The sequence below is a fragment of the Pezoporus wallicus genome, unplaced genomic scaffold (assembly GCF_028554395.1).
Source record: "Pezoporus wallicus isolate ANWC-B61680 ecotype Strahan unplaced genomic scaffold, APGP_CSIRO_Pwel_v1 contig_3489, whole genome shotgun sequence".
NCBI classification, from domain to species: Eukaryota; Metazoa; Chordata; class Aves; order Psittaciformes; family Psittacidae; genus Pezoporus; species Pezoporus wallicus.
Window position 1 is genome coordinate 349488 of NW_026635093.1, and position 16199 is coordinate 365686.

General features: G+C 37.4%; 1 protein-coding gene across 13 annotated transcripts in view; it reads left to right on the plus strand.

Annotated features, from left to right (window-relative positions):
• COL11A1 (collagen type XI alpha 1 chain) overlaps nt 1-16199 on the plus strand; it is a 456680-nt gene that overhangs the window by 316136 nt on the left and 124345 nt on the right. For 6 of the 13 annotated variants that reach the window (XM_057401741.1, XM_057401773.1, XM_057401750.1 and 3 more), the window contains exons 2-4: nt 510-677; nt 3403-3616; nt 6381-6543. The exons of the other annotated variants lie outside the window; for them this stretch is intronic. In XM_057401741.1, coding sequence (XP_057257724.1) covers nt 510-677; nt 3403-3616; nt 6381-6543 — 545 coding nt within the window. The remainder of the gene's footprint in view (nt 1-509; nt 678-3402; nt 3617-6380; nt 6544-16199) is intronic. 13 annotated transcript variants of the gene reach the window in all.

Sequence of the window (16199 nt, forward strand, 5' to 3'; positions counted from 1 at the left end):
GGCAAAGCAGGTACATTTTTCTTTCTCTAACTGGGTGAGAAAAAAGATTATCTTCTTCCTTACCACTTTGTATAGTCAAAACCAGCCATATGTAATCAGAATATATATTAATGTTAGCAACAATCAAGTTTCTCATAGCAGATTGTTAGTAGCTAAATGCTTCTGAAACTTTTGTGCAAACTTTTAAAATCAGTTCCACTTCTTAGAAATCACAGATTAAAATAATATGCTGCAAGTTTCAGTCACCAAGATGCTCTGCTTTTGGGAAACAGTGATTTTCAGTGTTTAGTAGTTTGAAAATCTGATCGTAACATAAGCTGTAATATATTTAAAATAAACAATCCTGTTAAAATAATATTCTAGCATAGAAGTAATCTTCAATAAATCAGAATAGGATGTAGGTACTGCTATGATTAAACATATGCTTTTGCAGTGAATCTATATCCTTTTTGGAGGCTGAATACTGTAGACATGCAAGATGAGTAATATTTTTTTTTTCTCTTTGTCAGCTGAGCCTGTTGATGTGCTAAAAGCATTAGAATTTCACAATTTACCAGAAGGAGTATCAAGAACATCAGGATTTTGCACAAACAGAAGGGATTCAAAAGGATCGGATGTAGCCTACAGAGTTTCAAAAACTGCACAGCTGAGTGCCCCAACAAAGCAGCTGTACCCAGGTAAGATTGTCAGAAAGCTATTACTTTGGTGAAGTATCTTACTGCCTGTGTTTTTATGGTATCTAAAGCACAGCATATAGTTTGTCATCTGTACCACAAAACATTTCTGTTATCCGTAGAGTTGAGCATGTGTGTGAGTGACAGGACGTGCTCTTTGTCTGCTGAGTGAATCTGGTTTTATTGGCTTCTGTTATAAACCTTCATCAATTTCTGTGTCACTGGCAGAACTGGCCTGGAAGTCATATTACCTGTTCTTTCATGATGGTATCTGATGGAAAGCTTATTTGGTGGCTTTGGCAAGTTTCCTCCAGTTGTGGTAGTCCATTTGAAAGCAGTATTTCCTGGAGTAGTGCTGTGGTGGTAGGAATGCGTTGTGGTTGGCCATTGCAAAATCATTCCCAAAAGTACCATCTGTTAAGAATTACCTGAAAGCATCTGGGTATTTGGGGGACTAAAGAAGGCTAGTTGTGGGTAGCAGGTAATGTGGTTCCATCGTTTCTCAAATTTCTCTAAAATTAAATAATCACACTTTGGAAAATATTCTTTGGATATTGAGGGCATACTTCTATTCTGTTATTTTGCTGCCACTTATCACTTGACCCAGATCGTTGGGGAAAATGATAATAAGAATATTAAAACAAAACAAAATCTTGGAGCACTTAATTTTTTTGCTTTGATAAATCATATAGAATTTGAATAAGTCAGTCTACAAACATACAGAGAAGATACTGGGGAAGAAAAATACTTTCCTTTTTGTCTTTCAAAGTAGAAATCATACGTATGTCATTGCAGATTTCTAAAAGGGGAAAACGTACATTATTTTGTAGTAATATAAAGACAGACTATATAAAGACAGACTAGGAATAATGTGGGCCCTTTCCAGAAGGAAACGGGAAAACTGGCTACCCTGGATTTGGAGAAGGATGGGGTTCTTAATGAATTCTTTGCCTCAGTCTTCACTGGCAAGTGCTCTGACCATGCCACTCAAGTCTTGGAAGGCAAATGCAGTGACTGTGAGAATGAAGACCCTAGGGCCCCTGTAGGAGAGGAGCTGGCAAATGAAGTTGCTAAGCCACTGGCCATCATATTTGAAAAATCATGGCACTCAGGTGAAGTTCCTGACAACTGGAAAAAGGGGAAATATAACCCCCATTTTCAAGAAGGGGAATACAGAAGACCCAGGGAATTTCAGACCAGTCAGTTTCACCTCTGTGCCTGGCAAAATCTTGGAACAGATTCTCCTGGAAACAGCAAGGTGGTTGGTGACAGCCAGCATGGCTTCACTAAAGGCCTTTCACTATAAAACCTTTGGGAATATAGTTATAGCCGTGATAACAGAAACTACTGAACTAAGGCACATGAATCATTTTTGGTCATCTTTCTTAGAAAGTTCCCAGTGTTTTTTTTTCATAGGATATTATCTGTTTGAAGAGCACATGTCCAGACTAGCTGAATTACTATCACCTGCATTAAGCATTTTCAACATATTTTTCAGCTTAACCGTGCAGACAGTGCTTTTCAATTAATTTCTTTGGCCTTAGTTGACAGTCATCTTTTCTCTTTCTTTTACTGTCATCTGTTTCTTCAGATGATAAAAGGTATACAGTTTAATTTAAACTGTAAACTAGCAGCTTTGCTTTTGTCCTTAAAAAGCTTGACCAAAGGCTCACCAGAGTAAATGAAATTCTTTCCATTTATTTAGTTCTGGTCCTTCAAAATAAGATGTCAAAACAAGCCCTAAAGTGGGCTGTTATTACTACAGTGTTTCAACAACCTTTGCAAAAAAGTTAAAAAAGGTGGTAGAAAGCACATAAACTGACATTGCAGCAGACAGTATAGTAAGTGTAAGGCTAGGGATTTTCTGTTTTAGAAGAGTAGCGTGTCATTTAAAAAGCAATGAAGATTTTATGCATTCTGTTTTCATGCTGTATATTAAGAGTTAATGCCATCAATAGCTTGTCTTCACGGAAGAAGTTAGATTCCTGAGAATTTTCCCACAAGACTTGTCTTGGAAACAATTTTCTCCACTGGAAGAAGTAATTCCTAAATCAGTTTTTGGTGTAAAAATCTTACATAACTTTCATTAATTACAAAAATATAACGTTATTTTATTAAAACTTATTATATTATTAAAATGTTTAAGAATATTTTACTCACTTTAATGCACACAGAATTACAGTTGTATTAATTGCCAACATTATGATTAGATTCTTACCCCTCTATTTCTTGCATGTCAAATTGCAGCTGAAGCCCAAGCTACATGGCGCCAATGCGTACTCTGAATTTTAGAATCTCAGTCTTACATTTTATTGGTTATTAAGCCTAATAGACTTTCACGTCAAGTGAAATGCAGATTTACCACCACATTCAACAGGAGCAGTCTTGAGTACAAACCTCAGTCCTTCCGTTATGAGAAAGCTATATCCACTTTCAATTGTGTTTAGTTGTAAAGTTTGAAACAACAATTGATATATAATTGCTATTTCAAAGAGAAAGCATTAGGGAATAAATGAAAACGAAATGTTCTTTGATTTTGCCTGAATGTCCTACTAAATAAAACTAGTTATGCATTTTTTTCAATGTTTATGTTTTTCATTTTTGAGAATTAAAAACCCGCAACAGTTTGCATGAGGGATCCTCTGGGCTTATAGAAAAATGCAAATCTTTAAAGAGTGTTGTTTTTTTTTTTTTCTGAATTTGTAACTGTATATCACTTTATTTGCAGGGGAAGACTTTCCAGAAGATTTTTCAATATTAATGACAGTAAAACCTAAAAAGGGGATCCAGTCCTTCCTTCTGTCTGTCTACAATGAGCAAGGAATTCAGCAAGTAGGTGTTGAAGTTGGTAGGTCCCCTGTCTTCTTATTCGAAGACCAAAATGGAAAACCTGCCCCAGAAGACTATCCGCTTTTCAGGACTGTCAACATTGCTGATGGCAAGTAAGTGTAAAATTTAAAGATGAAAAATACTACCACAGACCACTGTGTAGGTGATTATGGTCTTTATAAACAGTTACCTGAAATATTTAAATAAATCATTAATGCTGTTTCCAGCTAGTTGGACTGCTGTGGTACAAAATCAGAGAACCTTTGCAGCAGAGTACAGTTCCAGCTTCCGATGGTGTATACATCTACAAATAAAGCCAAACCACCGTACTATTTGCCATTTCTGTAAATCAAGAGTGAAGAAATGATGATAGAAGATAAAATCACCAAAGCTAAACCTATGAAGATTCTTCTTGTGCAATATAGAAAGAAACTGTTTTCAAAACAACTCAAGGAATTGTCTCACTAGAAGGGCTTACTTGTCCATTTAAAGGTGAGAGGAAGAGTGAAAACAAGAGAGCATAAAATTTCTCTTACCTTGAACCAAAACAGCAGATAAATAAGATGGTTTGAAATGGCTATATATAAGGAATTGAGGGAAGGATAAGATGGACAGTTAATCTTTGCTGCAAGGACATACTGTCTGAAGCGGGCCTATAGGGATGCTGGAGAGGGACTCTTCATTAGAGACTGTAGTGACAGGACAAAGGGTAGCTAGTTAAAACTTAAACAGGGGAAGTTTAGGTTGGATATAAGAAGGAAATTCTTTCCTGTTAGGGTGGTGAGGCACTGGAATAGGTTGCCCAGGGAGGTTGTGAATGTGCCATCCCTGGCAGTGTTCAAGACCAGGTTGGATGAGGCCTTGGGTGATATGATTTAGCGTAAGGTGTCCCTGCCCGTGGCAGGGGGGTTGGAACTAGATGATCTTAAGGTCCTTTCCAACCCTAACGATTCTATGATTCTATGATTCCGTAAAGGCAGTTAATCTCAAGCATCTACTGTGTTATTAATGCAGTTGTGAATTTTTTTGTACCTGACTTCCCTTTGTAGACAAGCAGCCATTCTCTGGGAATGTCATTCTGGTGCTTGTAAATGAACATTCGCTCTTTTAAAGTCTTTCTACTCATTGTGCTGCAGTCCAGGAAGAACAGCCAGAGTTTTCAGAGACACACAGAAAGAAATATTATTAAAGCAAAATAAAAAGAGAAAAAAATATCAGTAGAGAAGGAAGAGCAGAAATTCATCTATAATGACAAATGTTTGTAAAGCAGTAAAGGATGAAAAAGAGAAAAAAATAATTGTCTTCTAGCCTTGTATTACCAGAGAATGGAATTATGACATGAAACCTAAACCTGATGCATTTCTGTAGCAGAAGCAGTGATAATACAAAGTAGCAGACTTTGTTGTTGTTGTTGTTGTTGGCTTCCTCTAAATAACAGCACTTTGACATGGAATTCAGAATTTTACCCAAAATGTTGATGAACTGATAAAAAATGAAGAAATCAACATGAATTTGGTTTGATAAAATTTCCTGCAGTGAGACTATACAACTTCAAAGTCAACTGTAGTCAGTCATGTGCACAGTGAGCTATGATTTCATGCTTTCAGCTTCTACGTGCTTTCAAAAGATAGAGTGACAATTTTCATCTGACTCAGCTATTTTATGAGGGATCTATGACAACAATCTTCATCTCAAAATGAGATGTATTTAAAAAGTGTAAAGAGAGTAATGTGCCTCAGGATGCATGGACAGTTTGCTTTTATAATGATAATGTTTAACTGTGTTCCAGAGAAAACATGGAATTATAGTTCTGGCTCAGGGATACTGTTTAGCAGTCAGATTGCATTAGCTTCAAGGTGTTTCTTTTGATATACAGAAGCTCTTTAGTGGTCTAAGCTGTCTCTCTGTTGTAGAGAATCTTAGTGTCACCAATGGCAACTGAAATAATTTGATTCCAGCCTTCCTCTTACCATAATATCACATTCTTTGACATTTTTTGCCATGGTGTATCAAAGCTTCTTTCATGTTTTGCTCCCTAGTAGATTGCAGGGTGGCCTGTTCTTGCTATTTGATATTTTAAGTTGTCATAGTAGAGAAGCTCACTAAATTAATGTGGTTTGTCATGATAATAAATTCTCATAAAGAACATAGCATAGTTGGGCAAACTATGTAAAAAACTTTGTTCTCAGATGTCTTTAAAATAAAATTGTTTGTCAGTGTTCTGAATTGCCTCATTCACTGTTGCAGGAGTAGTGGCAAGGATTTTGTAAGTGTGTCTGGAGAAGCATGTGTGTTGGAACTGTCGTACATCTTTGAAAAATGCCTATAGCTATGGGATACGTTTAAATAAGCAAAAGAGCATGGTAATAATTTGGTGATTGATCACAGAAAACAAATATTAAAATGTAAATAACAAAGACTAAGGTGCTGGATTAAATATATTAGCACAAGTGATTCCTCAGGTAATTTGGACAATCAAACACATTCATAAATAACAAATCTGCTGCCAGATGCTCAATCTAATGAAATGTAAACAGTTCATTTGCTCCTAATTTGAGTTTACAAATGTTTTCTGGGTAAAGCTTCAGAGAAGCTTGAACTTCATCTTATACAGGATATTCACAATGAGCTATGGCTCAAGCTCCTTTATACTAAGGACAGAACTTTTGTACTGTTCTTTTGTACTAAGTGACGGAAGTTATACAGTAAATAGACAAAACATTGTTTTCGTTTGTGTATGTATGAAAGGAGGAAATTGAGACATTAAAATTCTGTGACTTGATTGGTGCACGAGCTACAATAAACTGTTCTGGTAAGAATACAGTGACCTATTAAAACCAGAAATTACAGTAGAATTGTTTGGGTTGTTTTTAATAGGTGGCATCGAGTAGCTATTAGTGTGGAGAAAAAAAGCGTTACAATGATTGTTGACTGTAACAAAAAATCTACAAAACCACTTGAAAGAAGTGACAAAACAGTTGTGGACACCAATGGCATCACTGTCTTTGGAACCAGGATTTTGGATGAAGAAGTTTTTGAGGTAAAAATCTGTACTGAGCAAATGGAGTTGAGTGATTTTGTGTTGAGTGAAATGTTTACTGAAAATCAGAATGTTTGGAGTTGGTGTTTTTTGGTTTGCTTTTTTCTTGTTTTTTTTTTTTTGGGGGCGGGGGGATGGGTGCAGGGCAAAAGCTGGTATAATGTAAAAGCTTTGATTTATAGAATCTGATAGGATAGGATAAAATAAAAGAAAAGTAAACCAGGGAAGTGTCTCTATTGTTAGAAGATACAACACATTTTTCTGACCTGCTGTTTCTGGAAGGGGCTTGCATGTTTTTTTTTCTTTCTGCCTAATACTGAGGTACCTGAGATATTTAGGAGAATTATTCTGGAAAAGTTGAGTAATACGATACTGAATCATTTTACTTTTGTTTCTCTTAAACATTTACAGATACTTGTGCATGTTAACAGTATCTGAGAGAGGGGGAGAAGGACCTGGAAAGTTTCCTGTGTAATATGAATCCATTATATTGTTTATCCCACTTACTACTCTTTCCAGTAACTGGAACATACTTTGGCAATAAGGACATATATGTTTCCATCATTTACTGGCCAAGAAGTACATATAGGAAGGGTAAAATGCCTCTAAGGAAGTATGTGACTGCCAATCATGAGGCCTGTCTGGGTAGAATCCTTATGTCAACAATTATTTTTACAGGCTAATAATGAAGCTTCTCTAAATCTGCAATATTGAGTTTCTTTTATGATATTGTTATACAAAAGTCAAAGCAGTCAAATTTAAGTTAAAGCTGAAAAATAAGAAAATACACATCAGTAGTTAGCTTACTTCATATGCAGAACATCTGTGCTCCATAAATGTCCAGATTTGTAATCCTAGCTTTAAGCAGAGTGTATCCTTGAGAAGCAGTGTAGGTATCAAGAGAGGAAATATGAATTCTGAGTGTTAACACTGTGACATTGTTACCTTTCATATCCATGGTCATGATGAAGCATGAGCCTTTTGAATGGGGAAATTTCTGGCATGATTAAATGGATCAACCAGTGTGTTGTGTGATATTCACAGCCTAATTTACCTGTGGTCCCCAATAGAGTTTGCACATCTGAGGGAAGTTATTTTCCATTTGAAGGTGAATTCCATAGATGCCTTAGTCTCAGGTGGGACAAGGATTTTTGTCTCCACTTGGGATAATTACTTTCAATTTTCCCTTGTATTTCTTTCACAGGTCAGAAACCAAGTCCCACAATACATATGTTTGTCAAAATATGTGCAGTGTTCATATGCATAAGTAAAAATAATTCAACAAACTAAAAAAAGGTAGATAAACTGGGATTTTATTAGTGTTTTACAAGTGATTTTAGATTCTAATAGAAACTAAGGCAGCAGGGCCTGGTTTGTTCTTGCAAAGTTTGTAACCATTTTAAAAGTCTTGAAAGGAACTGTGCAATAACTAAACATTAACATTTAGTTTGTTTTAGTCAGTGCAATTGCTAAATAAAAAGCCTTGTCTGGAGTTTCAGAGGTGCTGAAATGATTGTACTGAGCCGTTTGAAAATAAGTATAGCGGATGATGAAAATCCTCAAAAAGAAGTTTTATTAAAGAGCAGTTTAAGTCCATTCCCAAGGGAATACAGAGGGAGCATAGGCTAAGGAGTAAATGAAATGATAGCTCTGGAGATTTTCTGCTTTGTCATTCTTCTGTCACAAAAGTTATTAGCCGTTGAGAAAGAAAGAGTCATAAAAAGAGTAACTATTAGTAACTATTTACAGCGAAATAATTTCAGTTCTAGCATTTCCTCCTCGGGGATAGTTTCCTGGATCCATCTATTTTGCAGTTGTATATACAATTCTCTCTGTCCTTTCAAGCCCTATAGAGGAGAAGAGATTAGATGTGATAGAATGCAAATATTATTTGGTTAGCAACTGTTGGAACAGTCAGTAAGGATTTATTAAGACTTGCTTAACAAGTTGAAATTGGTACTTAAAAATCAGATTTACCAGATTGATTGAAGAAACCCTCAAAATAACCCTGCATTCAATTATGTGAAGTCAACAGACATGAAGATACAACGTCGCTAGAATGAATATAACTTTGCTAGAACTTGCTAGAATGACTTAAATAAAAATACTTTATGGGGTTTTGTCGTATGTTGAAGAACATAAAAAGAAGCTAGTGATCCTCTGTCAATTTTTTTTTTTCTGAAATCTACATTGATGTGGAAAGTCCGTGCTTCAGTTCCAGCTGAGACACCCTAAGAAGAAAGATGGCTTTTGACTCAGGAAAGAAATAACAAATTGTGCAGCTGTCTGTGAAGTCCATTTACAGGCTAAATCTAAACATTCTGCACTAAACCCAGCAACACTTCTATCATTTGTAACATCACTGTACGTTTCTGTATTCCTTCAGTGATTAGGTTTCCTTACTTAACTGATTGCCCCCTTTTCTCTTGCTTTATTCAGAGAAATTGGTTACGTTATTGTAAAGATGTTCTTGTAATGCCTGGGGGTTTAGATTTAGTCTGAAGTCTCTTAAATTAGAAGCTTACAATCTTTTCTTTTAGAATAGGTTTCTGGTTTGTCTTTTGCTGTACAGCCACCATGGGTACCTTTGCATTGATGCTGACTTATTTGAATCTTTAGCTAGAAATGTGCAGGTTGAAATTATGATATCCCTCAAAGCTTACGTAAAGTATTGTGCCATATATGATTTTAATGCTATGTGTCCTTCAAAGTCTAGCCAAGGCAAACATAATCTAGTTCTTTTTGAGTTTGTCTGATGTTTTTCTACTCTCTAAACAGCATTCCTTTTCTTTCATTCACAAGATTTTATCCCTGCTTTAGTTACTGCTGGTAGAGTTTGGGGGCTGTTCCCTGAAATTTGCCTTGTGCTTGAGAGTCCTCTGGTTGTGTCTTAAATGTTCTGTTTATTTCATTCATGGTAATAGAGAGTGATGTTTGGTGGTTCCAAGGCTGTCCTTGGTAGTGTTTCTGGGTTATGAACCCTGATAAATCTCGAGACTGCAACAGGCACTAAAGAAACAGATAGCACAATGTGTCTTACTCTGTGTGCAAGGAATTCCAGAAATGATCTTATTGAGCCATAAGATTTAAATATTTAATATTAAATATTTAAGACATAAAATTGGTTATTCTGTCTGTGAGAGAATTTCTGTGTGACATTTTTGCCTTTATTAGCTTACATGTAGAAAACATAAAAATACCTGAGTGTGTAGTGACCTCTTGGAATTCACAGCACAGACTTGTCAGAAGGATTAATATTGTATCCATGAATCACTTGAGCTGTTTTATCTTGGGTAATAATGATGGTTTTAGTCATAATAAGCCAGTGATTTGCTCACAGGAACTGTGGAGCACTCTTCAGGCTCCTCAAACTGAATGGAAATTCAAAATGTGGAAAAAAATGAGCCTGTAGTAACCATAATCATAGAATCATAGAATAGTTAAGGTTGGAAAGGACCTTAAGATCATCAACTTCCAACCACCCTGCCATGGGCAGGGACACCTCAAACTAAATCATACCACCCAGGGCTCTGTCCAACTTGGCCTTGAACACTGCCAGGGATGGAGCATTCACAGCTTCCCTGGGCAACCCATTCCAGTGCCTCACCACCCTTACAGTAAAGAACTTCTTCTTTATATCCAATCTAAACTTCCCCTGTTTTAACCCATTACCGCTTGTCATCCTCGTGGCCCTCCTCTGGACTTGTTCCAACAATTCCATGTCCTTTTTATGCTGAGGACACCAGAACTGTACACAATACTCCAGGTGAAGTCTCACAAGAGCAGAGTAGAGGGGCAGGATCACCTCCTTCGACCTGCTGGTCACGATCCTTTTGATGCAGCCCAGGATATGGTTGCCTTTCTGGGCTGCGAGCGCACACTGAAACTGGTTCATGTCCATTTTCTCATCGACCAGCACCCCCAAGTCCTTCTACTCAGGGCTGCTCAGAATCTCTTCCCTGCCCAACCTGTAGCTGTGCCTGGGATTGCTCCAACCCAGGTGTAGGACCTTGCACTTGTCATGGTTAAACTTCATGAGGTTGGCATCAGCCCACCTCACAAGTGTGTCAAGGTCCCTCTGGATGGCATTCCTGCCCTCCAGCATATCAACCAAACCACACAGCTTGGTGTTATTGGTAAACTTGCTGAGGGCGCACTCAATCCCACTGTCCATGTCAGTGACAAAGATGTTAAACAAGACCGGTCCCAACACCGATCCCTGAGGGACACCACTCGTTACTGGTCTCCAGCCGGACATGGAGCCATTGACCACAGCTCTTTGTGTGCGGCCATCCAGCCAGTTCTTTATCCACCGAGTGGTCCGTCCATCAAATTGATGTCTCTCCAATTTAGAGACAAGGATGTTGTGTGGGACAGTGTCAAACACTTTGCAGAAGTCCAGGTAGATGACATCAACTGCTCTACCCCTGTCCATCAGTTCCGTAGCCCCATCATAGAAGGCCACCAAATTGGTCAGGCAGGATTTCCCCTTAGTGAAGCCATGCTGGCTGTCACCAAGCACCTTGTTGTTTTTCATGTGCCTTAGCATGCCTTCCAGGAGAATCTGCTCCATGATTTTGCCAGGCACAGAGGTGAGACTGACTGGTCTGTAGTTCCCCAGGTCATCCATTTTCTCCTTCTTGAAAATGGGGGTTATATTTCCCCTTTTCCAGTCATCGGGATCTTCACCTGACTGCCATGATTTCTCAAATGTGATGGCCAGTGGCTTAGCAACTTCATTCGCCAGCTTCTTTAGGACCCGCAGATGGATTTCATCAGGTCCCATGGGCTTGTGTATGTTCAGGTTTTTAAGATGGTCTCGAACCAGATCCTCTCCTACAGTGGGCCCGAGGTCTTCATTCTCACAGTCCCTGCATCTGCCTTCCAAGACTTGGGTGGTGCGGTCAGAGCCTTTTCCTGAATGAAACTTTCATTTGCTATAATGAAACCTTAGGCTTCAGTGATCTACTAGTTGAAGGTGCCAGGGTTTCTTCTGGTGCTGAACTCATTAATACAGCATAACACAACTTCACAAAAACAAGTTGCGTCATTAAGGTAATTCACTCGTGTTGAAAGCAGAATATAGGACAATATATCACAATCTCTATCATACTGTGATACTGTGATACAGTGACTGCCAGAATCAGTGCTGTAAACCATTACATACATCATATGTTCCTGTTCCTTTAGGGTACATCTAAACACCTATGAATTCCTGCATACACACATGAGTCAGAAATAGGTACTATTAACGTGACATTATTCTGACCTCCTGACAACTTCATTGTATCTTTGGAGAAAAAATTACTTCTTCAGTCATATTGCTCTAATATAGTCATGTGAAAAATTCATTTAGAAGCCTCAGAACAAATACGGCTTGTGTGAGGAGTATATTCACATTTATTTTAAAAGTGTTAAAATCACAGTGGATCAAATACGCTTCTTTGTTTCTAACTCTTAATTTTTTCATACAACAATACGAATTAAATTCTTGGCTTTTTTTTTTTTTTCCTTTTCTTTTCTGTTCCTAATATTAACTACTGTTTTCTAGGCAGTTCTCCCACTTTTGTCTATTGCTAACACAAGAATATGTTATAATACACTGGGAAATTCTAAATGCATACATTTTAATCAGTTTAACATAATTGCTTTGATGATCAATAATTTCCGAGTATATATGCATGCTGGGTATCCAGAAAGCAGTAGATAATGATTGCAAGAAGGAAAAGCCTGACAAGTGCCCTTAGAGCATGAGAAATGACTGCTTTACTATTTTTTATGTATTCAACAAACATAATATTCCTTAGTCAGTTTACCTTCTGGTGTTAAAGCTAAGATGCATTCTTTAGTAATGCTCTCAGAAAGATCTTCTGAGGAATTTCAGTTTTGAGCCTGCTCCTCATCTGAGATTTTATGGCATCATGCCAAATTAGGAGACCTTCAGTTACACTGCTAAACACTCACTCACTGAAGTGGATCTATTGATATCAGTGGGACTAATATGTAAATGCTTCTTTGTGAAAGACTGACCCAGTATATCTCAAACTTCCGCGTATCTCATTTTAAATTAAGCTCTTCTGTGTTTTCAGATGCATAGTGTGCGAAGGGCTTGTTTGTAAGTGCTTGTTGTGAAGAAAAGAATTCCTTAAAACAGCATACAAAATGAAAAAAAAAAGGGGGAAAAAATAGTCAGATGCTGCAGATGTTGGTACATGGCACCTAGTAAAATAATTTTGAATTATGTCAATTGAAATATGTTTGTAGCTTAAATGTTTGGTAAATAGCAGGGATCTTTTTATTGTTTGCCAGCTTTAAGGATTTGTCACTCCTCATTTAATACTATTGGTGTGAACAATACAACAGCTTTTTATAATAAGTATTTTATAGTAAGTTAATAACTAACAGAGTCTTTATGCAGATATTTTCTTATAGAGACCTTTTTCTTTCAAAACTCCCTGATGTCAGACCAATACAATGATTTTTTTTTAGGCACTCTGCTGTAAATGAGCGTAACAAGAAAAAACATGATGTATATGACTTGTTTAAAGCCAATGAAAGCTGTAACTGCCCACAGTTTAAGAGATCAAATCCTTGCATTAATCCTTGTTAATAAAGGGTTTAGATTTCAGTTATAGACATCAACCTGTTTTCATGGAAAAATAATGCCTACACTTCCATACAACATGGCATTCCTTTAAATAACCTGAGTGAGCAGCTGAAGACAAAGTGATAGTACTTTGATTTAATCTAGAAGTCCTTTCAGGTGAGTAACCAACCCTCAACATATCTGTAAACATGGAAGATTCTAGTATGCAGGTGCAGAAAGGCCGTCCATCTGCGTGCATACTACCCATAACTCTGCAGGAGCAGAATGGGTAGAGCTTTTACAGCCTCACCAGAACTGCTGTACAGCAAAGGTAGAATACTGAAGCTAGCCCAAAGTAAAACTCCCCCAAGGACAGGTAGCATGAATGATGTGCCATCATTATCCTCTGTTTCGTACTATCTTGTTGAACTGCAACCAATGTAGACATAGCCAAAATGATTCCCGTTGTACATCACCTTTAGTAATTGCTAGTGACCCACTTAATGTTTAGTGTCAGACTAAAAAGTAATGTTTTCTTATAGTATTTCTAAACTTACACTTGATGAACCAAAGTAAGTAATTCTGTTTTCCTTGTTTCCCTTCCTTATTTTTGGACTCAGGGAGGGGGAAGAAAAAGAAAGCAAATCTCTGGTAATTTATTGGAGTTCAAGTTCATTTTCAAACAATATTCCCAAGAAAAAAAGGAATGGTCTTTTCAATAAATTGTTTGTATTTACATTTAAAATGAACAACCTGGACTCAAAAAATGCTGCCTGCTAACATCAGCTCCAGAGAATTTTGCAGACAGGATTTATTATCATTTCATTTAATATTCTGTGTAATACGTTAATTTTTAAACAACAGCTGTAAATGAAGTTTCAAAGATTAATGACAATATAACAGATTTGCAGGTCCTTTACCAAGAAAATAACGTCCTTGGTCACATGTGTGTCTGTGTGTGCATGTATGCGTTATGCACACATGCGGCATATCCGGGCATTGTAATAAAATCTAATCTCTCAGCAAAGAATTGCAGTAGACTTTGGTCTGTAGACCAAGGTTAAAATGTATCATTGGTATATGGACCTATTTCTAAACCAAGCAGAATATATACTCTTATAACCATGAGGTTTAAAAGAATCAAAAAGACATTGATTTCTATGGAAACTTTGACCTGTACATAATTCTGTTTTCACAGTTTATTGCTTTTACAGTCCTTCAGTCTGGCAGGCTCTAAATATCTTTCTGTAATTATATTATGCAATAGCCTGGGTTATGGAATATTGTAATAAAGGCCACTGGAATTCTTCAATCCCTGAAATATTTGCAGGAAGATTGAATGAACTCTGCAGCAGGTTTTTCTAAATTCTATAGTAATAATGTCCAGGCTGTCTAGACTTTTGTTTGGAGTGTATAGTTGTACTGTCACAACACAAGTTAGAGAAAGTTTGCACATATACACAGGTTGGGGTTTCTGCTGGGTTACTGAAGAGCCACATCTGTAATTCTTAGGTTTTAGCCGTCATATGAAACTGAAAGATCTTGAAAATGAAAGATCTTTATGTTATCCTGAGATCATATAATGCCAAGTACTAGTTTTGTTAGGCTTTTATCACCATTTAGGTAGTCATCTTTAAAATCTTATTACTATTATAACCCACATAAGAGGTACTAAATTTACGCAGAATATGAATTGGAAGGATAGTATTTTGCTAATACTAACCTTCCCACTCTGCTTGTGAAAAGTCTGTCTGAACCTCTAATATATAAATTAGACATTTAAGTAATTGCTGCAGTATTTTTCACCTTTTTTTTTTTTTTGTCAAGCTGGAAAAAGAGCAATGAACTTTCTCTTAATGAAATATCCCCCGAAATCTCACTACTTTACAGCAGGAAATTACAGCTTGAGTTCTTAGCTCCGGTCCAGTCACATTGTTCTGTGGTATCCTAGTTGTAGCAACCACCAAGATCACATGTTCTCAGAAATTATGATTTATTTTTCTTTTTTTTTAAATCTTTTGAATAATTTCTGATGTTTGCATCTATGGAGAGCATCCTGCAGAGCTTCTCCAGTAATGCTTACCTGCCATTTCCTGGACAAAAGTTCCTTTCACCTGTCAGGGTTAGTGTTTTATTAAGATTCTTGTGAAAGAGGTATCCCCAAAATGTTGCTACAAATGAACTGTTTGGATGTTCTTGTAGAACTAGGGAACTAAACCATAAAATTTTAAACAGAATCGTGGAATGGTTTGGGTTGGAAAGGACCTTAAGATCACCCAGTTCCAATCCCCTTCAATGGTCAGGGACACCTCACACTAGACCATTTTGCCCAAGGCTTTGTCCAGCCAGGCTTTGAACACTGCCAGGGATGGAGCATTTACCACTTCTTTGGGCAACCTGTTCTAGTGCCTCACCACCCTCACCGGAAAGAACTTCTTCCTTAGGTATAACCTGAACTTCCCATTTCGGTTTGAGCCCATCACCCTTTGTCCTATCACTACAGTCCCTAATGAAGAGTCCCTCTCTAGCATCCTTGTAGCCCCCTTCAGATACTGGAAGGCTGCTCTGAGGTCTCCACGCAGCTTCTCTTCTCCAGGCTGAACAGCCCCAATATTCTCAGCCTGTCTTTATATGGGAAGTGCTCCAGCCCCTGATCATCCTTGTGGGATCCTCTGGACTTGCTCCAGCAGCTCCATGTCCTTCTTATGTTGAGGACACAGTGCTCTAAGTGGGGTGTTAAGAGAACAGAGTAGAGGGGCAAATACTAGAAAAAGACGTTAATTTCATCACTTAGTCCTTCATATACTGCCATTACAGTCTTGTGAGAATTCATACTTTTGCCTTTTAAACAAAGGTGATAGTAGAGATGTCTTTTATCAATGAGAGAAACTTTTAGCTGGTAAATAGACTGTAAATGGGCTACTTTATGATTCTACTTCTCTAATATGCCATGTTTTGAAAGCATTAGTAAGTTTACATAATTAAAAGGAAAAGAGAATATTTCAATAAGGATGTCCTGGGTTCAGCAGTAGCGATCGTTTTTCTCCTTGGTAGCTGGTGCAGTGCTGGA